This window comes from Odontesthes bonariensis, chromosome 12 (genome assembly GCF_027942865.1).
Source record: "Odontesthes bonariensis isolate fOdoBon6 chromosome 12, fOdoBon6.hap1, whole genome shotgun sequence".
In the NCBI taxonomy this organism is placed as follows: domain Eukaryota; kingdom Metazoa; phylum Chordata; class Actinopteri; order Atheriniformes; family Atherinopsidae; genus Odontesthes; species Odontesthes bonariensis.
Genome location: NC_134517.1, coordinates 25,459,857 through 25,485,809, shown reverse-complemented (window position 1 = coordinate 25,485,809; position 25,953 = coordinate 25,459,857). Strand labels below are relative to the sequence as shown.

General features: G+C 39.2%; 3 protein-coding genes across 13 annotated transcripts in view; 2 read left to right on the top strand and 1 right to left on the bottom strand.

The window, feature by feature from the left end:
- Positions 1-9,099, top strand: part of map2 (microtubule-associated protein 2) — a 93,491-nt gene extending 84,392 nt beyond the window's left edge. For 8 of the 11 annotated variants that reach the window (XM_075479859.1, XM_075479857.1, XM_075479858.1 and 5 more), the window contains 4 exons: positions 1,491-1,583; positions 4,096-4,177; positions 6,935-7,047; positions 7,266-9,099. In XM_075479859.1, the coding sequence (XP_075335974.1) occupies positions 1,491-1,583; positions 4,096-4,177; positions 6,935-7,047; positions 7,266-7,487 (510 nt within the window). In that variant the 3' untranslated portion in view covers positions 7,488-9,099. The remainder of the gene's footprint in view (positions 1-1,490; positions 1,584-4,095; positions 4,178-6,934; positions 7,048-7,265) is intronic. The other 3 variants (XM_075479862.1, XM_075479853.1, XM_075479852.1) reach the window with 2 other exon arrangements.
- A 421-nt stretch (positions 9,100-9,520) lies between these two features.
- On the bottom strand, positions 9,521-14,883 carry myl1 (myosin, light chain 1, alkali; skeletal, fast). Its single transcript, XM_075479863.1, has 6 exons — positions 14,654-14,883; positions 13,880-13,907; positions 12,056-12,199; positions 11,170-11,343; positions 10,969-11,046; positions 9,521-10,052 (listed from the first exon to the last, which is right to left on the bottom strand). The coding sequence occupies exons 1-6, from the start codon at positions 14,774-14,776 to the stop codon at positions 10,024-10,026; spliced, it is 576 nt and encodes a 191-aa protein (XP_075335978.1). The 5' UTR covers positions 14,777-14,883; the 3' UTR covers positions 9,521-10,023.
- Positions 14,884-25,188: 10,305 nt separating this feature from the next.
- The window catches only part of cps1 (carbamoyl-phosphate synthase 1, mitochondrial), a 61,014-nt gene continuing 60,249 nt past the window's right edge, over positions 25,189-25,953 (top strand). The window contains exon 1 of the mRNA XM_075479849.1: positions 25,189-25,457. Coding sequence (XP_075335964.1) covers positions 25,332-25,457 — 126 coding nt within the window. The 5' untranslated portion in view covers positions 25,189-25,331. The remainder of the gene's footprint in view (positions 25,458-25,953) is intronic.

Genomic DNA, 25,953 nt, shown 5'->3' with positions numbered 1-25,953 from the left:
TTCATGTACAAAACAATTCAAAGCGCTTCACATAAAATAAAAGCATTGCAGCAGGGAGTGGAAAAAGCATTAAAAATACATAAAAGAATATAAAGAGAAACAAATAAGATAATTTAAATGAATTTAAAAACAAGCAACAGTCTGGATAAGTTCAAAGATATCGTGCAGATTTCATGCATAGACACATGAGAAAAGAAATGTTTTTAACCTGGTTTTTATAAATGGTGACATTTTGGTGACATTTGGTTAGTGAGAACTTAAGCACATACAAAGATTTCTTCCTGCAGCAGTTAAGATAATTTCTAATTCTGAAATCTTCTTCAAAAACTCTTAATTCTCTCTCATTTCATTCTGCGACGTCATCAGCTTTGATATTCTTGGCTACTGTTGCTACGTAAGCCCAGCTTGTGATAGTTCAACCTTTGAGAAGTTTATTGATTAACTGTTTTCTTAGACCTGATGACATTGAAATCATTGGAACTTGTGTGGATCTTCTTGCCAAATTTTAAGTAGATTGGCAGTCAAGAAAAGTGAAGAGAAGACGCACACACAAACACACACCCTCATTCATAATTAAACACTGGCTGGCTTAGTTTTTAATTCTAACTTATAGTTTTGTTCCAAAAACAGGGATTCCATTCAAACACTTGTTGGATAGCTCATTCCTGTATTGGCTATCATTTAAAAGCATTGTATTGGTCAGAAAAAACCCCAAAAACATACCTGTTTGTCTCTCCTGTTCTCTCCTCTCCTTGAGCACAAACGGTGTGAGATATGTACAGTATGTTACTACTATGTGTCTTATTACCCTCTGGTGTAGTCTCCATTGCTTTCATTGTGCTGCTAAATAAAATGTAAATATTTTAATTGTAAATGTACAGTACCAACTCTGCAGTGTCTACATCTCACTCCTGCTTTTTCTTCTTGCAGCTTCAGAGAGTCATTCATCATCACAGCTTTCATATTTTAGCATCCTCACACCCTGTCATTATGGTCTCAAGTCTGAACTGCCTGTACTCTGCATATGCTTGTATTTTTAGGCTTTTCTTGAGGAGCTGCCTCTTGTTGTTCCACTGTGTGAAGTCAAGATTTCCTGAATGTTTCGTATTTGTGAGACGGGCTTAAAATCCACGTGAAAACAAAATAACTGAAACATTGTTCAGGCATTACTTACATATCTTTATAGGTATGACAGGCACACCAACTGGCTTTGGTTGTGGTCAGAGAGCTGAGTGATTTGTTCAAGGAATCCAGTGTTCAAAGTAATTTGTAATGTTATTTTCATGCTAGGTTCCTAGAGTTTGCAGAATTAAGGCAGTCCTCTGAGAAGCCAAGAGATGTTGTGCATTCAGCCAGATTAATGAAGTGGCAATGAAGTTGTACCAAGACATGCAGGGATATAAATACACACTCTTATTTTGAGAACAAACTGTTTAGGAAACTTGCTTGAGAGTCCGAATCCCACCTCATTCCTCACCTCGCTCCTGCAGGTTTTCATCCCCAGTGTTAAACTGGACTATAGACATGTTCAGTCTAGGTGTGGCTCCTTGGACAGGCGGGGCTACTCAGCAGGAGGTGGAAACGTGAGTCTCGTCCTGCAAGCCCATTGTCTAAGTGTTATTGTCCGTGCTATTTACATGTTGTGCTGTGTTTTTGTCAGTCTTATCTCTTCCTTTTCCACCTTCCGCTACAGTTTTCCAATTTACTGTTTAGTTGGTCGTTCACTCAGAAGCGCAGGTTGTCTTTATCTCACTGCTCTTCATCAACATGTCATTGTCCAGTTGTGGTTTGTGTCCAGCAAGTTTTGATAATAAAGATTGACTGTATTCTCCTCCAGCACTTGAAAATAGTATGAAAAGACAATGTTTTTATGGGGGTGCAGTGCTTTATCATGTAAAAGTAGACACTGTGCCTCTGTGATTGCTCTGTGACTCACAGTTTGTCACAGTGGGAGGAGAGGCACATCGAGCTTCTCTGGTTACAAACAGTGCACTATAATTTTGGTATCAAAATTAAGAGCATTTTGCAAAGATACTCCCTGCCACCTGAGAGCAGGTCAGCAGCTCATTACACTCCACAGGCACATGTTCTGTAACATTTACCTTTGGTGCTGGAGGCACACACTTTAATACTTCAAGAAAGAACATCTTTTAATCATGTATGCTTGTGTAAGTACACCGTGATGTACTTTTAAAAGTCAAAAAGTATCTCAGTGTATAGAAAGGGATATAAGTGAAGTCGATTTTTTTCTAGTAAAACTCTTGGCACTCATAAAGTACTTGATTAATTCTAACTACATCCATCTGAAGACAGCTGGTACAGCGTGTGCTCCATCTGCAGTTTCTGATATGCGTTATGCACATTAACAGTGCACCATTGCACACGCCTAATTATAATAAGACAATTAAAAGTTGTGTCTTTGCCTCATAGCACTTCCCTCAGACTGTTCACACCAGAACTCTTTTTTATCTTATAAAGCTAAAATCTCAAATTTTGAATCTAAATACCAGGTTACCAAGGCAACAGCTGTATTCAAACAACCCTTAAACAAGCGGGGCTAACAGCTCGTACATTAAAACGTAAAATTACTTTTCATATAAAATTCAATAGAAGCGTGATAAGAAACAAGAAATTTCCAGTTGTTGCATCACTGGCGCTGTGGATTATATTATAATTCTGAGTCATGTATCTTGAATATGCTTTTTTGCTTCTTTTTTTTTGGGCATCAATTGTCAAAATGACTGTAAACGGTGAATCTAGTAGATGGTGAACTGATTTCTAAAAAGTTAAACATTTGTTAAACCCAATTTTAGAGTCAGTAACAAAATGTCATGCTCTACAGCTGACAGCTTTGGCAGCTTATTACAGCAAAAACCTGATAATGTAAACTGCTCCATTGCGGTTAATCATCCAAACAATCAGTTCCCCTTTGAGTCATCCAAACTAACAGTGTTCGATATTATCTAAGATCACTAATGGGTAGGATTGTGTCATCATTTATTAAAAGATAGGCCTAAACTGGATGCTAAAAATGTATTTATAATAAACACCTCACTGTTTTATTATTCTAAATATTCGTAAACAAAAAATAAATGCCAATGTAAACCATTTCAATTAAAACACCGACAACAGTGGTGGGGTTATTAGACTTCATGAATATGTGTTTGCTGGAGAGATGTGCCAATCTGCAGCTTGATATTTAGCAACAGTGACATGAAGCACATCTCATCTCTTGCCCTATGCTGCATACATTTAGCCGTGTTAAGCATGCATGGCTGTGTTGTCCATTATTCACAACTTGGCCAACCGACATGACCACCCATGTGGTTGCGCAGGTGCACGTTATGGTTTGTGCTCCTTGTATTATATTTTTCAGGTGATTCACAGTCATCGTCACATCGTTGTTGTCTCACTTTCCCTGATATGTTCATCACCGAGGTCCTTCAAGAGAGGAAAATATATAGAGCAATGGATCGTGTAGAGACTGCAACTAAACCGGTGACCTCAGTCATGTCCTCCGATTCATCTCAGGATGTGTTGCATTTTTCCTCGTTCATTGTGCTGTGTCTAAAGCCTTATACAGTAGCTCTGCTGTAGTTGCAGTCTCATCAGTTCACTCCGTGTATTTTTCTCCATATCCCTGCTCTCTTCCTCTGTCTTTGGCCACTTTTACCGGTGCTTTTAACTATTCCTGTTTTATTGGCCTACATTTCTCACAGTCATGCTGTATCTGGCTCATTTTTTGGACATTTTCAACATTGCCAACATTTTCAAGTCATACTGTACTGACATAGCTTCAAAGCAGAACTAACGACAGCTGTGTAACAGTCGCAGCTTTTCTGATAATTAATTAGATATCACTATATAGAAAATTACAACCTTTCATTCCCAGCAGATGCCAATCATTGTCATCAAGTAAAAGCTACAGTTACAGGTAAAGTGCAGACCCAATGGAATATACTCCTTGCTTTAACTCAGAAAAGTGAGGACAACAATTTGGATTACTTGGTGTGAGCAGAATCTGATGTTAGTTGGAACCTAACTTTGGAACTGTGAGCTCTCATCTCATATATTTCCCAATTTTGCTTCTTTCAGGTGCAAATACAGAACAAGAAAATTGACTTGAGCCACGTGACCTCCAAGTGCGGTTCTCTAGACAACATTCATCATCGGCCAGGTATGGAGCTCCCTACAGGGAGGCCAACATTTGGAGTGGTAGTGATGGAATGAGAATGCTTGTTAGCAGAGGGTTTGCAGTGCCAATCTGCTGTGATGCAGTGTAACTTCATGCAGGGGTGTCCTGCACTCTGTCCTGCACTGCTTCAATGCACTTTGGCAAGTTATCTATATTTCACGACTTGCTGAGTTTAGACTGTGGTTGCACTTGACAGCCACAAGGTGTGAATACATATGGGGCTAAAAAAGCACAAACTTAGCTTGAACCATCATCTTCTGTTCTTTCCTGGGAAAAGCAGAAAACCACAGACATTGAGTATATTTAGACAACAAGCTGCCAAAAGAAAAATCAAATCTAAAAATGGGATAAACCCACTTTCAAATGTCTTGGTTTTTTTTTTTGTTGTTTTTTTTACATTAAATTCCAATGTTTTTAGCATGGGGATTTTGGATATATATGAACAAGCTCTGGAGTTCAACTGGGAATTATAGCTTCTGTGGATGCTACTGAATAGACTCGTGGCTTAAAAAAATTATAAGATGGATTTCAAACACATGATTCATCATAATTTTTGATGACATCGCTGCAATTAATTACTTACATTAAGGAAGTTAATTTCTTACCGTTGTAGCACTTTTTTTTTTTCAATCGTCTAACTTAAAATTTAGATTTATATTCATGTACAGTGGACCAAACCCAGTAAAATAAACACTTCAGTTTGGATTTTTGAGGAATTGTTTCCATCAATCATAAAAAGGCTCCTTGTTGAAGAAGTTATTGTATGATTTAAAAAAAACAATGACTTTGCCTGTGAAATTCTAAAATTCTTCAAAAATGTTAAATATATTAGCAGATCGAATGTCATTTTCCAGGTGATATAATGCTAGTGAGTGAGTTGTGACGGGGGCCAAGAAGTTGTAAATATCCACTGTCCTCAAGATTGTTTATTTGTAAGACACTGAATGTGCGATCTTTTGAACAAAAATAATAAATGTTTTTGCAGTTTTATGTGAGGGGCTGAAATAACCAGTCAATCGGATAAAGTTCCCGCACTCTTCAGCATCCTGGAGAGCTGAAAGAACAACAACAGTGGAATCGAGCCATGAACTGCATTTGGACTGACAGCCCGATAGATCTGTCCGCAGGCGGCCGACTGAAGGAGGTGTTTTTGGTTTCTGGCGAAATTGCAGCATTTTGTGTTGTTCAACCTTGAGAGTGTGAGTGCGGAACAGGATGCTGATGAATTGGACGGGATCACACCTTGAGAGGATTATGCATTCGGTTTTGTGTTTTTCATTCAAATCACTTAACAGTGTTTTATTAAATTGTATCTGCAGTTCTGCCCTCGGAATTTGATCAGTCAGAAAGAGCATGGATTTAACGACGAGTCTGAGAGGCATATAGTTTATGGAGGTGCAGCTGCAGAGAGTGTGAATAGTCTTACTAAGAACATTCAATGATCCATTCCAAACACTTGCATTGTATTAGTTAGAGTGAGTCTCCGTGGAAGTCAACTCTAAATCTGTGTAATTAATAGCTTAATCGCGATTATTTGACGTCATTGTAGTTTTGGTTTTAATATATTTAGCTAAATTGGCTTTTCAGCTCATTACTTTTAGAAGTCATAGAAGAGACATACACATAATTTTGCATTGAGATTATAAACTAAACCAGTCTAACCATCCCTGATGCTCCTGCAGCAATTGCTTCACAAGCTTTGCAGCGCCACCTGCTGGTGTCACTGTGTCATACTTACAGGATGTTTCAACATTATACATTGAAAGCCCTTTTAATTTTCATTTTGGCTGGAAGAATGCAGGCAGCGCCGCTGACAGGTTTGGCTGGGCCCGGGACAAAATTCTCTGAACCTCTACTTTCCCAGTCTCTCATTTATTGCGGATAAACCAAAATGATTATTTACCACTTTGCCTGGATATGGATATGGACTGAGTGGAGTTTATGGCTTTCAAAATCCTACCACAATAAAACTCACGCTATTTTATTCATTTAGAGCTCATAAACTGCACATTTCATCAACCATTTTTCACTTGCCCAAGGGAATCATGTTAAGGGTACTTTTATTTATCGCCAGACCCGCGTGTATGTCCGCTGAACTTTCTGAGAATGTTCGGGGAACAAGCGGGAGCCCATTCATCTGGCGAGTGTCAAGTTAAATCAGTCTAAACGAAAGTTACAGGCTACCCCAAAACGTCACGTTTATAACCCATTCGTTACATTCAACTCTATCTAAATGGCAATTTCACACGTTGCCATGTCTATACTGGCTTATTTTAAACAAAATAAGGTTAAACCAGAGCCGCGTTACACTGGCTGTCATTCAGCTGACCGGGGATGATTCTCAAATCCATTCAGCCTGATTGGCGTGCGTGCCTGAAACATTTGGACATATTTGCGGACTAATGCGCATATTCCTTTTTTTTTGGGCCCCCCCCCCCCCCCATTCCTGGGCCCGCGACAAAATATCCGTTTGTCCCCCCCCTATCAGCGGGCCTGAGTATACCAGCACTGTCAACCAAAAGACTCATTCTCAACTGCTTTTAGAGTGTGAAATTCCCTTTGTTATCAACTCCAGCCTAACTTTTGGTAATTTGACACCAGCATTGTGTCAGTTTTGTGTACATAGTTGGCGATGGGTTGTGTTGAACTGTTGCATAAAATTGGAACACTAAAAATGAACGCGTTGTGCAGGCCTCAATTTTAGCTGCGTAGTTTTTACTCCTCTTCTGCTTCTTTCAGGGGGCGGTAACGTGCGTATAGAGAGTGTGAAGTTGGGCTTCAAAGACAAAGCCCAAGCCAAGGTGGGTTCCATGGATAATACTCATCACATTCCTGGTGGAGGCCACATTATGGTGAGTGTCAGCGCCATGCTCCTAGTCCATCACTTATAGAAGAAGTCAAGTTTTTCCTCCGTGCCAGCAAAGGTACAAATGCTGCCGGGGAAAGCTCCTTTCTACTTCTGTTTTTAGAATTACTCACAAGTTATCATCTCAAAAGGTTTTTTTTTTTCATTCTAAGTCTTTGAGGTAAAAAGGATGCAGATCATCTGAACTCCCTTTTCCTCAAACAGATTGAGAGCCACAGGCTGGCATTTCGTGACCAGGCGAAGGCCCGGGTGGACCATGGAGCTGAGATCATCGTCCAGTCACCTGGTCTGTCCGGCACAGTGTCTCCCCACCGCCACCAGGAAAGCCAGCTATCTTCCTCCGGCAGTCTCAATATGATGGAGTCACCACAGTTAGCAACCTTGGCTGAGGATGTCACTGCAGCTCTGGCCAAGCAGGGCTTGTGAACACTGGATCTCTGGATTGCCGCTCTAAACCCTTAAAATGCCCTCATTCGCACCTTTTCAAATTTTCCTGCCCTATTCTGACACCTTAATGCAGAGTGGTTACCCTTTCTGCTCTGCTAAACCATAGCCTCTCAACATCTTTATGTCTAGATCCATCACTCGACTTTAAGTAGAGACTTGAGTTAGGAGCTACTGTACTTTGGTCCTCTTTATCCTGTTTGCTGTCTATTTTAATCCCAAACATGCGCTTTTTCCTGATTCATTTTGTGGATCTCCTTCTTTTGAATGATGTTGCATAGAGTAGATTGACCAATGGTCCTGGATTAAGTGGTATATCCACTCAACATTGGCTTTATTGATCTTGGATCTGTGTTTTAAAGAAGCTAAAGCCTTTTTTCTACTTTAAGTAACAATAATGTGACCAGTACACCATGCCGCACGTATTGTTCTTGCTCAGTAAACGTGCATGGACGCCAGATCCCTAACAAAACAAGCATCCTTACTGCGAGTCGTCATTGTCATCCAGTATATAATATATTTAACTAATATATAGATATATAAACATGTATAAAATACAAGTTTTTTGCCATCTACATGTCCTCAAAACATTTTAAAAGGAAGTGACAATATGGCTATAAAATCTAACTGTAAAATTGCATTTATGCAAGAACCAAGTCATGTTATGACAAGCATGTATGGATTCAAACATCAAAAGAGGCTATTTTGTATTTTAAAAACAGGATTTTAGTAAGTTATTTCAGCATTCATTGGATAAAGATTAAACAAGTTCATGTTTTGTAGTTAATAGTTGTTTACAGTGCAATGCTTGGTGATGATATCAGAGAGCTGTTGCAGTAGAAAGAATGTCAGTCCTGCTGATGAGCATCACACACATGTACCTGCTCAGCAGTTCAGTATAGAAGCCTGTTTATAGATCAGAATATTAAACACTGGCGCTCATTCCATAAACATCCATCCAAAAAGGAAACCTCTAAAGGTGTCTTGTCCTTGGAGCTGCGTACAAAAATGAATGAACAGTACATACATATCACTACTAATACAGGCTGATGTTGCACTCGTCAGGACTGACTGTTGTCTGAGCCACAGAGAAGATGCTACAACTTGAGACCTGATACTTAGCAGAAGATGCCGCTCCTCTGAAATATGCGTCTGTGCGCATTTGGTTCAGATCCTGTGCCGTTTTACGGAGGTCACTACTGTATCTGGGTGTTTTGTTGCAAGGTGTGGCATGAGGAAATTGAAAAAAAATGATTGATAATTAAAAACATATTTAATGAGGCAAGCTGACTCAGAGAGCGCAGTCAGCTCCTGTTATATCTGTTAAGACAAAGTGTTTGGGTGAAATAGTTTCTTTTTCAGACTCCGTTTGTGGTATGACCTCCTGCCTAATTACTGTCCCCAACTGCAACTGTTTGTTTGCTTCTGTGTTTTTTCTGCATTCCCCATCTCTGTGTGCCCCTTCCCTGCCTACTGCTCCACCCTACAGCAACTGTAAATGTATTTAAAAGGTCAAGTAGATGTATGCAGTTTTTCTCTTGTTGATATGACACCAAATATAAGAAATAATGACAATAAAAACAACAAAAAGTGAGACTGGTCTTGGTTCTTGGTTTGTTTATAGATGACCAAACAAGGAAACAGACTGACATGAATAAAAAAAATACCTCTGTTTATGCTCTTGCTTAGAGTTAGATTTGAAAATTTGCTCTACTTTAAATATTCAGCTCAACCTGGTACCCTGTTAGCTCAGCTTGACCAAATCCTTTCCAAACATTATAGAATCTGCCCTCCAGCCGCTCCAAAGCTCATGGTTTGTCTTTTGTTTAACTCTTAAGAAAATCCGAGTGCGAAAATACAAATCATGTATTTAGTTATGCTAAATGGTGTGTTCAGATAAGTTAGAAAGCGACTATAAGTGCATTTTCCAAAATGACCAGCTGTTTTTAACCATATATTCAAATGAACTCATGACTTAAATGCCAGCATTTAAAAATAGAGTCAAAAAACAGGAGTAAAATGGGAGTGTGAAAAGTTTATTGTGAATTGGCAGAGGATGCAATAAGTTAAGACTAAGGGATGGGTTGAGTTAGGGGTGGATTCATTTTGATGGCCAGTCCTGGGCCAAACCAGCCACTTCACTGGCAAATAGACAGCCAGTCAAACGGCAAGTGGGAGGGGACGGTCATCATTATTCCACCTCCTTCTCCATCAACGTTCCTCTGTGACAGCAAAAAACCCATGAGACAGGGGGACTTGGATGAAGATGAGGAAAGAAGATGGGAATTTGATACAGCTTCCCGCGAAGCAAGAGGAGGGAGATGGAAGGGGGGGAGCACCATTTGGACAAAGGAAAGAAAAAAGTGTAGGACAAAATAAAAGAAGGGATTCAGGAAATGACATCTCATAGTCCTTTGTTCCCCCTGCTTCCACAGATGGTGCAGGAAACAGCGAGTGGATGTCGCGACACCATGGGGTCTGCACTTATTTGATGTTCACCACTGCGGTGGCAGGGCCCTTACACAGACATGATGTGCTTGACAAAGGCTGCATGTGAAGACCAGGGCAGCAGACAGAAAGAACAGACGAGAGGAAAAATGAGTGAGTGAGTGAGGAAACTGACCAAATGACGTCTCTCAAAGGGCAAAAGAGATTTAGATCCATTGTAAAAACGAATTACTATATTATAACCTATTCAAAAATATAGTTAGTGTTAAACATGAAGTTTATATGAAATGACTTTCAACCTAAGTTCTATTTTATGTCCAGCAGGGGGCGATTCTTACCGTTACAACATATAATCAGTTTTATATACAAGTCCTTTAGGAAAATGACTTTACCTCATTTAACTTGTTCTCACAAAAAACATTTTCAAGGTTGCAAAGAGGAGAGGAGTTTAGTGTATTGAGGGTATTAATCACTAACTCTATGTCTTACTTAATGCAGCAGGATGTTGACTTAGTAAATATTTACCCTTTTTACCCATATATATCTATGTGTAACCCAAGGCTAATGTCAGTCAAAATACAACGCCAACATTTTTAAGGCTTAAACATGTAATATAGGGGCCTTCCTATGTTTTTTTTCTTATTGCTTTTTCTTGAAGATGATTGACTCACTGGAGTTACTGATCCAAGGAACAAAGGCCAACATATTCTGACTTTCAATCCCTATTTTAAATACTTTTCTCATGCCAAATACAACCTGTAAAAATCCCATGGGTCATTCGCTAAGGCAGGCCAAACAACTTACTGGAGTACATTTATATAAAATATCTAGTGGTTGTGAGAGTAATTACATGTGAATTGTAAAAATAACATCAAAGAAAGTAACTTTTTTTTCTAAAATAGAATATATTTTTAGCCCTGACTTAGCAGATTTGATCTCTAACCCTTACCGCGGGATGTTATTGCAGAAACCCAACAAACAGATATCATTATTATTAGTTTAATTTGCTGCTCACCCTCATAGTTGACACAGCCGTTCTCATCCTCCTGTCCTGTCATGAGAGCGTCGATCTCAGCCTCTGTCATCTTCTCTCCTGCGGGTGGAGTTAAAAAGTGTCAAATATTTACAACAAACAGAATAATCAGGGAAAAAGAAAAATAATTTAAAAAAAATATATAGAAATACATGCAACTGTAGAGCTTTGGCCTCGACTCACCCAGTGTTGACAGGACAATACGCAGCTCAGCACCCATTACTGTGCCGTTACCCTCCTTGTCAAAGACACGCAGACCCTCAACATAGTCCTCAAATTGTGCCTTGTTTGGGCTGTTCATGATGGTCTGGAGCATGGGCAGGAAGCCCTCGAAATCTACTCTCTTATTGACCATGTCTGTGTGAAAAAAGAAAGAAATTATTATAAACTATATAGTAAAATATATATGTACGCACACACACACACACACATACACACACATATATAATAGATAATAGATAAATAGAGCCATGGCAGACCAGAGAAAAGGCAGTCCTGCAGTGCCCTCTATAGGTCAAATATTTTAAATCTGCTCCATGTCCAAGCTGCTCAGCTGGCTGTGGATGGATGTGTGAACCTATTCCAAAGCTCCACTGTATGACTGCGTGACTCTAGTGGACTGTGCCATTATAACAGCGGAACCTACTGAAAACAGAGGCATGCATTGCTGATTGTTACACCCAGCCTAAACATTACCTCAGATAAATCAGTTCTGTGAACTACAGATCAGTACATCGATGTTCAACAACCAATGACTGGTAAACAGCACGTTGTACTCTACTTATATAAAAATATATACATATAATTTCTTTCATCCTGTTTATTGTCACTGACAGGACTGTAGGTAGTACCATGCATTTCCGGACCAATGAGACTTTATTCAATTGCCATTACTTAATTGTAATGGAACTTTTAAAATATTTTGCATGAAATAATCATATCTGTATATATCTCATAGCTCAAAAAAAAGAATTTTATTTTTGATCAGCCATCTCAAACAACAACATTATCACACAAATAATCAACCCATTCAGTGAGAGATTTAAGAGTCACTGAATGCTTCTCTTACCGTCAGCGGAGGGGTTTCCCAGCAGCTTGTTCACCTCCTTGTTGGTGGGGTTCTGTCCAAGAGCGCGCATGATGTCTGCGAGCTGGTTGTAAGCCACCTTGTTGTCACCCACCCTGTCAAACAGGCCGAAGGCCTCCCTGAAGTCTGTCAAATAGTGGAAAAAGAGGATATTACCACCTCTACAAACCAGTGCTTTCATTGTCATTTGCATTTTTATGTGTGTGTGTGTGTGTGTGTGTGTGTGTGTGTCAGAAGTGTTCAAGTTCATCATGACTAAACTGTACTTTCTGGAACTCTCATCTTGTACATCATGACTTTTCTATCATATTTCCTGGGGGAATACAATCAAACTGTTCAACTGTGACATTACAAATTTTGTTATAAATGCTATTTTATCTCCATATACTCGTGACCTGAACAGGATGAAGCGGCTATAGCAAATAAAAAAATAAATGAATCTCCGTTTTACAGAATATTCATAGCATTCACCTCATGTTATGTCTTTTATTTCTATTTTTCATCCATTCATAGGAAAAGGGTACAGAAATTGTATTTGTATCCACAGGTAATGTTTTCTCCTTAAAATTACATTTGAAATGATGTATTTTAAGTGAAATGCATTTCAAGTGCAAGACATCCCAAAGGTTGTGGTATTACTGGCTGAATGGACTGACTCCTGCCGAGTGCCATCACCCCCTCAAACTATTTCTGTCTCAGCTGTCTCCTTCTCTCACAGCGGGGCTGTGGACTCTTTTAAAAGACCACCTTGGAATTGATAAACATAGCTGAGAATATGAGCCCCTCCTTATAAAGGCAAGGCCCTCTGTGGGCGAGCTGAGTAATAGTAGGGAATGCTGATGACGGTGTAACAAGCAGCCGCCATGCAGACTGCAGGTCTGGTCACATGATGGCCAAAAGGAACCAACAGCACGCAGGTGTTTCTTTCTGTCAAACACCACTCTTGTCACTTCATTATTCCTCCTTCCTAAGTCTCTGCATGGAACTGCTTCTTCGGTTGTTGCCTCGAAGCACATGGTTTGATTTCACTAATGTACAGACAGTACATGAGCTGAAGCTAATATCAGGATACAGAGACTCCTGAATGCAATCATAAAATCAGACTCCTTTGTCATTAAATCAGCCCTGTACAGCCTTTGTGCGAGACATAATCTTAATGACTTTAAACCTAACTTTACCTAATTTACTGCACTTGTTTTATTTTTAACGATTGCAGGTGATAATCAGTGATATAAGGTGAAGATTTACCTGAAGTTTACCTGTGGAAGCTCAAATTGCTTTATTAACTGTATTTCTTGCTAACTCTTGCATAGCGAACACGTACAAGAACTTGCTGTGTACATATTTAGTCTTTCATACAATGATCAATCCAATCAGCCATAAAACTGTTATTTCTTAAACAACAACCATATTGTAGATACATCTTTTGTGATGTAGCATTCAGATTGAATCTGAACTGCTGAAAACCTACTTTTTCTGTGACATTTTTAAAGCCTACACAAAACTGACAACCCATTAAAGTGTGTTCCTCATGTAGCTACTATCAGATTTCACACGGCATTTGATATTCTTGTGGAATGTCAAAACAGAAAAATGGGTTAGGGTTAGGTGACCACCTGTCATGAGCACTTTAACACCTGTTGCTGTGTCTGTTGCAGGTTTGCATTGATCTATTGTTCATTTTAGTAATTTAAGATAGTGATGAATTTGCTAGAAATCAGGCCAGGAGGTAGATAAGAGAAAGGTGAGTTTTGGGGACTGTATGTCATGTCATATGATTGCAAAGGTGCAAAGAAGTTTACATACCTTCAATCTGGTCTGCGCTGAATTCTATCTACAAGCCAACACAAAGCAGCCATGTCAGTATCAAATATGCAAAAAGCAGAAATTTTAAGCTGACATGACATCAGCAGCACAAACATTTTATTTTCAATTCAGACGACCAACAGAGTCAGGCATTTTCAATTTAGTCTCCACAACATCAACCACAATGATTCAACCATTAATCTGGTCTCTTAGCTTAAGTTAGCTTCATGTGATGTCGATGGCACCTGATCTGTGAGAGGTCCATCTTTAGCTACATTAAGATGTCCACATTTGGTGTCAATGTGCATTTCCATTATGCATGGGTAACCGCTCTGATAGTCCAATCTGGAAAGACCTGGGTGTGGTCTAGGCCATGGTGAGCTATCCATGGTTCTGTTCCCACTCCCCAGTCCTCTGCACATCTTTGGAGTGTGGAACTCTAAACCTAAAGCTGCACTCACTATCTTACAATGAATGGTGCATCATCATAAAGATGCTCATTCAAATGTGTCTGTGTCCTTACTGTAAGTAAAATGACTCTTGTTATAAAATAAGTCAGGCAGTTCAACTGTTTTCAAAAAATACAATATACAAATAACAAAGCTTGCTCTGGCCCCCAAAATAACCTCTCTGTTTAGGAAAATTCAGTTTTTGGTCAAAGTCTGCCATGCACCTCTGAATGGAAAAGGCAAAACCCAGTTCCTCCTGAGAAGCCTGCATCCCATAATCTCCTCCCCCACAACAGATGACATTATGCCTTCACGGTCATTGTACCTTTACGGCGGACAGGTCGACAGCGGCAGGAGGAGGAGGTGCTGCTGGCTCGGGTGCTGGTGCAGGTGCAGGTGCAGGCTCTGCCTTCTTGGCGGGAGCCTTAGCGTCCTTCTTGGGTGCCATTTCAACTAAGAGTGAAACTACTTTGGCCCTGAAGCACAGACAATTCCCGGTTGGGGAGACTCACAAGGAGTGTTTCACAAAGTGGAGGGAACTCGGAGCAAGAAATCACCGCTTGGGCGTATATATATGAGGCTATTTTTCCTCTTGACCCCCGTCAACGCTATCCCAGTGTGAGGATTGGATAGGAGATGGGAGGGTGTGTGAGGTCGCGCGCGCGTATTTGTGAAGCTTTTCTCTAAACATGGAATATAGGGTTGCAGGCCGGAGTGTGTTTATTCATTCCATATTACTCTAATCAAAAACGAAAACACTGGACATGGCGAGGAAGGTCACGTACGGCCAAGACGACGTCTCACTTTTACGCACAGCATTGCGCTTCAGTACGCACAGGCTAGATACATCTGAGTAAAACTGGCCACCGTGTTGAAGATGGTTTAACAATGATAAAATAATAACCACGCTTTCTACAATCGTATAATAGCTTTTAACTATTAAATCCAAGATAAATATTGAAACAAACAAGAATAATTAGCTATAAAACTAGGACAGCCTCTGTCAGGTAGACGTAAGTATTTTAATTATTATTTGAAATTATACTCTTAAATAAACAAGTTGAGGAGAGTTTCTTTAAAGAGAACACTGTAATTGTGGCCATATACTCTGCAGTCTCACTGTTTTTCTTTCTCCTTTATCAGAATTAGACACCTTTTTGATTATGAAAAAGCTAAACTCTTGGGCTGCAAAGCTGATGTAGCCTATTCATCTGTTGCTCCATTTGTACAGTGAAGGCAAGCATTGCAATGAAATTTATTTGAAATATACCACAGATCCCAGAGTTGACTGAGATATGATGAGTCTACATCAGACTTCATTTGATGTGTGTACAACTGATTATATTAAGTATGAATTAAGGATGCTAAATGTGGAATATCTACATTTGATGGTGCTGCCCAAAGGTCATATTTGGTTTAATATTTTACTGGGATTTTGTTATATCTTGTTTCAGCAATATAAATATATTTCAAAAGTGAACAGTGCAGATAACTCAAAATGATATTTTTCCAGATGTAAGTTGGGAAAAAGGATCATTTGTGACACAAAAGAAGAAACTGATCAAGTTAAAATTTGTATTTGGGAAATTGCCAGTAGACCTGGCTTTAGCTGGACAGGTGGTGGAAGTGGCATCTTTTAGATCTAATAATGAACCATTGTTTATTTCTGGTCACAGACAGCGTGGGTTGGTAAAGCAGCACCTGTGTTCAATTTTGGGGCTTTGTGGGCGTCACCAGCACCCTGAGGAAGGATGTGACGTAAAAGCACAAGGAGACGGAGATGTAGAGTAGCTTTCAGCTGCTGATGCCAGTAACCCAGTCAAGGCTAAGAGTGCAAATTCTGTCTCCTTAATTCTTGTCTATATCCGTCTCCTAGGCCCAGCGGTGCAGCCCTGCCCCCACCACCATGACAGGGCCTTGTGACGATGGAACTGCATAGATTCCTGATTCCTTCATCTCCCCCGCCCCTTGCACACACCCCCCCACTTGCTTTCGTTGACCCCATCTCCATGAGGGTAAGCCAGAGAAAGCCTCAGTCCCTCAGCTGTCATCTAGGCTCACCCCCCGGCACTCCACTGCACCTTCTTTGAGTCTGACGTCCCTTCACTCCCTCCCCCTATAGAAACCCTGCCCCAGTCTTTGCACCTGTGCTGCAGTCCAAACTGAGCGCCACTATAGAATCTTAATGGATTCAGCAGCATGGCAGAGCTGAGTTTTATTAAGATATGATGGCAGGTCAGCTTATGAACGGGGAACAAAAAGATGGATTTAGTTTATTTTATAGTCTTTTTGTGGCCTTAAAAAGGTCTGTCGTGACAATCATATTAAGCCGAGTTTTTAATTTCTTTATTCCTGTTTGGTGATTTTGAATTAATCCAGTATTATTATATTGTAATTATATTGCTAAATGAGAAATTAGAAAATAATCAAATCTGTTTTTGAAACAATAAGCATGTGAGCTATTTGCTCCAGCAATTTGAAGACATAGCACAGACCTACATAATCTTACATTAGTAAACCTTTAAAAACCTTTCTTTTGTTTTTTGCTCTTTTACTAAATATGTAGCCCCTATTTCTATCACCACTGCCCGGCCCTGATGTAGTCATAGCCTACTGGCGATGTGAGATCAGATCTTTAAGGACAACGAGGATCTTCAACATGGCACTGACTTTCAGATTCAGCAACCATGGCGAACAGCACTGCTGTCGTTGATGGTAACATTAGAAGATTAAAGGAACGAGATATTCAAATCACCTGAGGTTAATTTAATAACCTTAATTTCTTCAATTTGATTATATTTTATTTCATTACGCCTTCACCTTGAGTCTACCTTAGGTACAGTTGGATTTATTAGGTGCATCTGCAGAGTGAAAAAAACAAATTATGAAGACACAGATTCCTGAAGCACTTGTCTAAAACCACACTCTAAAAAAGACTGGTGTTTCATCTTTGCAAGCTTCTAAGATGAAGAAATAGTATTTGGAAAAGGAAAACTCCTTCATCGTGTGTGACGCTATACCCAGCTCTCCTTCGTCACAGCTGAAGGCATTACATTAAATCCTGCATAAAATCACAAAAAACACATCCAAGACAGAGGCATCAATAATGGAACAACTTTTATTTTGTTTTTGCAGCTGTTGCAGCATAAAAAAGTCAATTTTTCAATACAAAACAACTGATGTTGGAACTGAATATACTCGCCTACTCTGTGTTGTGCTTTCACAGAGAAAGAAGATTAAGTGTAAGGCTGAAAATTGGAGCCCAATATGTAATGCATTTTTATCATGATTTTAGGCAATGAAAATTTTTTTCTACAGTATGTTCAGTGACCTCAGAGAAAATATTCCTAAAATCTTCTGTTAGAAATCTAAATTTACTGTTATATTAGTTAGTCAGAAGGTTAGTTTTCTGTTTTACTTCCTGTGTTTTCTGTTCCATCCCCTCTGATTGCCTTAATTGATCCCACCTATGTCCTGTTACTTGCCTTTCTTCCATCCAAATGAGTTTGTTATTGAATACCAAATGCTAAAGACACTACGCTAACATACTCCGAACTTAAAACATATTTGGCAGGCCATGGATCATATGACAGTGGGCTATTTGTTTGCAAAATTGGTGGTTCTATGGCAGCCTCCCAGTTGCAGGTAAAAACTTTGCCTCCATAAGTGAGTGTGTGTGTGTGTATGTGTATAAAACCTAGCTATGGCTAAAACACACTATTCAAGTAAAGCTAATTTACAGTGAAAATGCAAATATGTTGACATTAAGTAGATTAATGTTCATTCGGTTAAAGTTCACCAACTTAGTTTTAGTTGACCTGAGTTAACATGTAGCACAAACACAAAATTAACACGTGTGTCTGGTTTTGGCTGTTCACTTAAGCTACTACACCTTGTCCCGGGGGCAACTGGGTACAGTTGGTAAATTGTTTTTTTTCTTTAACATGAAAATGCTGCTGTTGGATATCAAAGTGACTTTAGTGTCAATAAGTTGGTGTGGCTTTTGGTATGGAGTCCACCAAAAGTTCTGCTCTTTAAGTTGCCATCATTATTTCTAAAGTGATTGAGATATTTCTGTGATTTATGCCTGACAGACTAAAAGATCAGCATTGGCATCTAGTATTATGCAGCCCACAGCACTGGAAAAGGACATAGGTTTTAAACTCCTTGAATGAGTATAAATGCAACAAGTGGAGCCACAAACAGATTAGTACATTGTTTGTGTTTAAAGGTAAAGCTGTTAATGAGGCCATTATGCATGGTGACTAGTTAGCCTGTCAAACAATACTGAGCTATAAATATCCTAGTTAGGGCCATGAATTATAGCGCTCAGTAGAGCAGTTAGAGGTGGTGATATTTTTAAAGCTTGCATTCCTTATTAGGAAATCTGGTCTTCTAGTTGGTGGACACATTTTAATTTTAATTTTTTTTTTTAAGGTGTGGTTCTTAAGCATATATCTAACAGTTATAGATGTTTTATTTTCCCCTTCTACAACCAACTGAACCAACAAAACATAACCACAAAAGTCCACTTTGCATTTCATGAATGGATTCTATATCTGTTATTCAGTGCATATCTGCTTACAAAATTGTTTTAGAATATTATCTACTATGAACTTGACTTTGAGTCTAATGGAAATTAGCTTAGATTAAACATCCGTGATCATTATTGGGAAACTGGCACCAGCAAACAGGTAGAAGAATTAATCAGCAAAGTGACAAAACAAAATAGGATGCATTCAAACAAAATACTACCATTACGCTGGATATTTAGTTGTATTGAATCATTTAACAGATTTTAAGTTAACTCTCTTTTGGCAACAATATTTGCTTGTATGTCGCAGGCCATAATATGTCACTAGTTTTTCTGTGTTGGTCTCTAACCTTCTTAATATGCCCTTGGAGGGGTAGAGGGCTGGTGGGGCATTTCATAATTCTACCCCCAGGTTTGCTTCAGGACAAGCACTATAACTGTCTCCTCTCAGGAATGACAGTGTTCTGGAAGACTCAGCAATGCACTTGAAGTAATTGCTCAAATTGTGCAGGTCACAGTATTTCTACTTTGGATTCCATTATGGGACTATCATCATTATCACAAGTATAAAGACCAAAACTTCCACCATAAAAGAGTGAAAGGTGCAATTAAGATTCCAAGAGAGAAAAAATGAGAGGCACTGATGTCAATACATTGCACTTGCCCTGGAATTGCAGCATTCCTGGGTTAAGCATGATAAATGAAATGTGAAGAACTTGAGCTTGGGCAAAAAAAATTGTGCAATGAGTGGAGTGTGGTGTGAGATTCCAAAGATGGCAGAAGCTCCCTGGTCACTGACATTTTGTCTCTGTGGCGAGTTGGAGCGCCAAGAGAATAGTTGTAAAGAAAATAGCCCACCGATGGACTTCCTTTGCCACATAAAATGCAGCAGAGGTCACCAAGCCTTGTGTGATGAGTGGCTTTGGACTCGGGTCCCATCCTCTACTCCCCTTTTTAAACCCTGTGTGCTTCCTTTCCTGCCCTCCATACCAAAAAGAATTAGCCTGTAACTGAGCCTGGGGGGACAGATGGTGCCTATTTATAGTCCCAACAGAGAGGTGTGAAGTTTCTTAGGATTTCTAAGAGCAAGGGCCATGACTCCTTCAGAGGGTTGATGCAGCCTCTGTGGCCCGCATGTTCTCATTCCCCCCCTGGCACTCTCAAAAGCCCCATAGTGGCCACAAGGGGATTAGATAGGGGAAGGCTAAACAAAGCTACTCTATGCCCTTTTTACTTGGGGCACGATGTACATCACTACAGAGGATGGGCATGTAATACCAGCCAAAAAGGCCAGTCTCCACCCTCTTTTTGTCCCTCTCATGGCTTGTTCTTCTTTTAACAATCTTGTGGCTGAAGTGCTATCACAGCAAGACAACCATACTGTCCTTGTGACACAATTCCACCCAAAACAAGATTGAGAATGCTCAGTGAGAGTATAATAATATAAAAAAGATCTGATCAGTCACATGGACAGTGTATATGTACCCTTACATTTATCAAATCTTCGAGGACCCCAGAATGATTTTAACATCTGTTGCAAATGACAGAATAGCACCGTCTTATCTATTAAACCTCTGACAATTAAGCTGTTATGTTTCTGCTGAAGTGGGAAATGTCGTCATAACAAAATCTGAAGAGCTCTCCTAGGCCCTCAGATAAAAATGCTGCTGATGTTTGAGTCTGGCAAGGGATTTAAAGAGTTCACCGCATAATTTGAAATGAAACATTCATCTGTAAGAAAAATCATCCCCAAAAGCTGTAGACTCCATTAGAAGGATAATTTGTCAAGAGCTTGAAGCCCCAGCAGATTCTACCTAAGAGCAGACAGTTTGATGTGAAAAAAGTCTGAAAACCCCCACATTACATCAAAGGATCTTCAGGCAACTCTTGCAGCCATTGGCAACAAAGTGCTGGTTGCACAGTTACAAAGAGATTACATACAGCTGACCGGCATTGGAGATTTGCCAGGAAAAAGTCATCAGTCGATGTTGGGATAAACGTTGGAGCAAAACTGCAGTTCTCCAGTGAGCATATAAGCATATCAGACCTTGTGAATAATGTGCCATGTACAGAAAATTAAAGATGGAGTTGTTAGACGTGTGTTGTAGACCCAACCCAAATTTAAAGGAGGAGAACCTGACACCAACTGTGAATCATGGTGATTCAGTGTTTTCATTGTATCAAAGAGTTCTCACAGATATAGTGAAGCCATCTGTCAAAAAGAAGAAAATAAACTGGAAGTGGACCTTTTAAACGGGATACTTATCCTCAGCTCATTAACAAACCCACCAGGGAGAGCCTCAGAGAGAAGGAATACAGAGTTATGGACTGGTCAGGTCAAAGCCCAGATTTGAATTCCACTAAAATGTTGTGGGTGGGATTTGAAACTGACAGTAAAAAAGCACTCAAACATCTTGCAGCTAAAGGATGTTTGCATGAAAGCAGGTTAAAAAATGTCAACATGTTGTCAGAGACGCATTATATAAGTAGCCTATGAGAAGTTGTTACAACTTCTAAGTACGATGGTGTAATTCACTTTTGAATAAGGACATTTACATCAACTGATACATTTGTCCATTGAATAAACAAAAAAGACGGAACTTATCCCTTAAACAATAGGAGAAAAAAAGGATGACTTTTCTTGTTTCTGCTGAATGATATCTGTGAGCTAACGGGTAAAGTGAACCTTTTTCTGTAAGCCATGTTTCAAAGATTTATGCTTCTTAGGAACAGGGATTGATATAAAACATTTGACATATCTGGACCTCTCAAGTCACGAGTCTCCTAAATTAGAACCAAGCTAGGAAGAGCACCACTTGAACAACTCAGCTATTAAACATTTTAACTTAACTTGTACAGCTTTTCCACTTACTAATAAATAATCTAATCCAAGCTACACTGAAACTGTTCTGTAAATCACATCCTGGTGTCAAAGCCATTTATGTTCATGTGCTGGCTTGTATTTTATACACTGCCCCTTGAATTTCCTTCCTATTTCAAGATGCTATACAAGTAAACTTGTCCTGCCTTACTGAACCAGGGATTTCACCACACTGGTTAATTTAACCAGTTGCACCCCTACACTGTATAAACATTTTCATGCATCCTTGGAAACCACCCATCTATTATTTCTGACATCCCAGGGCCAAGACTGTGTTTGGAAACCTGGCAGGGAAAATACTAAGGGAGCCTGCCTGTCTATTTCTGTCCTCTCTTAAGCTTGGCCACCATCTGAAACTCTCACTTGAAACTGCAGACAATATGGGATCCCTCCAGTGAGGACAGACGCTGGACCTCATTAGACCTCACGTCAGCCAATCAGTGGCACTATTTAGAAGGCAGCTAATGACGAGCTTCGCGGTAATAAATGGCCATAAGGTGCATTACTCAAGGCATCTCAGGTTCTCCAAATCATCATGAAGCAATTTTCCAGTCTATGTGATTCAGTCATTGATGACAGCAACTGGCCAAGGCTGAATTTAAAAAAACAAACAAACAAACATACAAAAAAGTTTTCTCTGTGAGTTTTCTCTGTGATAAATACCACCTTAAGTTCAAGATCTAACACATCACGTGTCAGATATCTGCATTTCAAATGTGTGCTGAATTTCATAAGGGAAACTATTTTCATCTCATTGGTGTTATATCCTTTCATATTTTGTTTTATGAAAGGAGACTATGCCTGATAGTGACGGTGGGAATAAAGAATTGCCTGGCTTAGTCAAGAGTTTTTTTTCATATGCTTAGTGTCTGAAAATCTGAAGCCTGTGTTGTGGCGGAGCAAAGAATTTTTTTTACAGGGCTGGCCAGGCTAATACCCTCACTTTCATTAGAGTGCCACAGATAAATATGTAGCATTATTGTTTTTCCAGAACATAGCTGCAGGGTATATGGCTGATATATACTTTTTCTATTTTTGGTCATTCTTATTTTATGCAGACATGACTGTTGTGGAGAAACACACCCTGTTTATATAACCTTCAATCAATCAAGTGAGATCAGGAGCAGTTAAGCTTTCTAAGTGCTGATATGTCATGAACAAACTACATTTAAATGTGAAAGAACTAAAGATAAACACTGCTCAATTCAGTTTTAGTTATCGATTGTCTATTAATCTATGAAATTTTGCCAGTTTTACTTCTTGGTGTATGTGTTTATTTGAAATGGTATCTTCAGTCTGGTCTCTATATTGCTTTTGATTACATTTTTTACTTTTATTTTCATTTATTTGTTTTGCTGTGGTTTGTTTATTTAATCTCTAATCTAGTGCACAATTAAAGTATATTTTCCTTTTTTATTTTATTTCACGTTATTTATGTTTAAAGTCTGTTAGTATGCTTTTTGGATGTTAGACTTGTGCAACTTTGCAGTGCTTTTATCTGTCCCCTAGTGTTTCCTCTAAACAAATCTACAAGTTTTATGAGAACTAAATATTCGTGCTTTGCCAATTCTTTTGTCCCCTCTTGGTTTGTTTGTTTTTTTAGCTCGGCACATAATCCTTTAGTGCTTTGGAGGTGGGTTGGAGCTGGGTCTGGGTTGCGTGGTTTGGGAGGTTGGGAAGTCTAATTTTCAGTGCTTCTTTTTGTTGTTTCTAATGTGTTGTGCTTTACTCTTATAAGCAAATTGTGCAACATTCAGATGGTATGAAAAGTGCATACAAATAAAATCTGATTGATTATAATGATAAAACAGGAGTTTCAAGATGCAACTTTAGTTCTATGAGTAGGTTTGAGTGGATGGTGGCCCTGCCCACCCCTGGTTCCACCCCCAAGCCTGTATACTTTCAATAGTGATTTCTGGGCTTATGCATTGATGCTAATCTTTCAATATGTCCAGTCTTTAAATTTGAAGTCAACTTCAAACAAAATAACTAGTGCATGAAAACGATTCACTGTGAATAAAAGTGTCCTAAGGTCTGTATTTTGACAGATTTTAAGTGGACAGTAAACGGTAGGGGCCAAACTACAGTGGACATTGAATATCAGAAACACTGAAGTGGAACATGGGCAGTGTTACTGCTCAGGACTGAACATTGAAAATTTCTCAACATCCCTCTGAAGGCTGAGAGAGACTTACCACTGGATGTCAGCAGTGGTCCACAGATCCAAAGGAGCAACACACACTCCAATCCTTCCCCACACATAACAGATGTGGTTGGGTAAGTCAAATACAGACTTAAAACACACAGTTTAATAGTAAAATATTTTATTAGGTTTGAGCATATGTTGTAAGCTTGTACTTAATACACTTGAGAAGGCTGTTCCAATTCCACTTTCTGGAGTGTGGAGGTATTTCCTGATCTACTCACACCCACTTTGTTCAGACTGCTGAACACAGCAGAGTGGCAGTCAGACAGCCTTCTCCACAGAGGACCAGTCTTGCAGCGATCAGCAAATACACAGACCACTCTAATCCTACCACCATGCAGCCTGTTCACGGATAGTTTGCTTTTTTTTTCTTTGCAGGGAGTTGGCCTCTAAAAGCCTGTAAAGAGTCTGTTGCACAGAAAGCACTCCACATAAGTTTGCCACAAGCAGATGCAGACTCCCCAATGGGCACACATTATCTTTTTGTTCTTTTTAAAAAGTTCAAAATTGCAGGTGGTGCAATAAACTCATACGCTTGTTGTTGTTTTTTCATTCCTGTATAGTCATTTTGTTAAAAACAGCAGTTTGTAGTTTAAATTTGACCTATATTTTAGTGTTTAATCAGAATGAATCAGAATGCCTTTATTTGTCATTGTACATGGTACAGCGAGATTTAAAGCCACCAAAACAGTGCAAAGAGAAAATAAAAATAAAAATTTTAAAATATATATATAAGTATGTACAATAAGGGAAGGGTGTAAGATGCAACAGTTTTACTTACGGTGAATAAAATAAATAGAATAAAATATGGTGTTAGTGGTGATAGATAAATAAGGTGTAAGTAAATTCAAGTAAAAGGATATATTGCACACAACAGTTTTTGGTATTATTTTTGATTATTTTAAAATCCAAACGAGTCACGACAGAAAAATCCACGGACAACTGATAAAACTAACAAGATAGACTAGTATAGTTAGTTAGTTTTGGTCTTGAAACTACAGGTTACTCCAAGTTAATCAGCCAGTTTCATCATCAACACCATGTCTGCCTGTCTCAGAATTCACATGGACACCAACTCTCTCAAATTGGTGATTTTCAAAGACATATCTAAACACTGGGCGCATCAGTTGCTGAGGGAAACAAAGCCCCTGCGGCCAATCCACAGCAGCGTTTCGACCCCCCCCCCCACTTGATCTCTGTGGTCACTGCACACGAGGGCGAAACCCAATCAAACTCCAACCGAGTGTCTACCTTTAAGAAAAATATTCCTAGTTTTATTTAAAAAAAAATCTATCAAAATATAGATTTTTTTTCCAGCTATCGGAGAACCCCTCGCCCGTGTCGGTTAACTAAAAAAAAAGAAAAAGTAACTTAAGGCTAATATGACAAAGATCCTGTTGGCTTGCAGCATTGTAAAATCTCTCAGGCAAGGATGCGTGGTTGGCAGAAAAATAGGAAACACGTCGGACTGGCTGAGACTCCAAAGTACCAAACTTTTTAGCGTGAAGGTAAGACAACGACTTGTTTGGTTTCGTCTTTGATAATTGAGCAGAACAAACTTTCGAATGCCTAAACTTTGTCAAACCAAATTTTGTTGAAAAATCCCCCCAAACTCTGCGTGTCTTGTCCACACACAGCTGCGCAAACAGTTTGAGTAATTGTAGGAAGGATTTCTCGAATAAAGATGAAGTTAAATAATGTGCCTGTGTGACAGGCAAGCCACATGGGGAAAGTCTGAAGAGTATTGAAATTCGATCTGTCAGATGAACTGTCAAATGAACCTCGAATGCTCACGTGGTTACTTCAGGTTAAAACAAATTAAAAAAAAAAACTAAATTTACTCTTAATAATTAAGTAAAATATCCGATTTTGAATGTTTGGAAAGGACAATTCTAATTTACAGTGTGTCAATTCATAAAAAAGCTTTTAAACGAGATGCTGTTATGTAATGAGTTTTTCAGACAGCTGCCTCTGCGCAGCTGCTGGACGAGTGTGCATCATGTG

Excerpts from the sequence above, each read along its gene's own strand:
- myl1 (XM_075479863.1), bottom strand. The coding sequence starts at position 14,776 with ATGGCACCCAAGAAGGACGCTAAGGCTCCCGCCAAGAAGGCAGAGCCT. Across the intron at positions 11,047-11,169 it reads TATTGTCCTGTCAACACTGG|GAGAGAAGATGACAGAGGCT; the intron begins GTGAGTCGAGGC and ends CTCCACCCGCAG. Across the intron at positions 10,053-10,968 it reads CGGCTGTGTCAACTATGAGG|CCTTTGTCAAGCACATCATG; the intron begins GTGAGCAGCAAA and ends CTTCACATGCAG.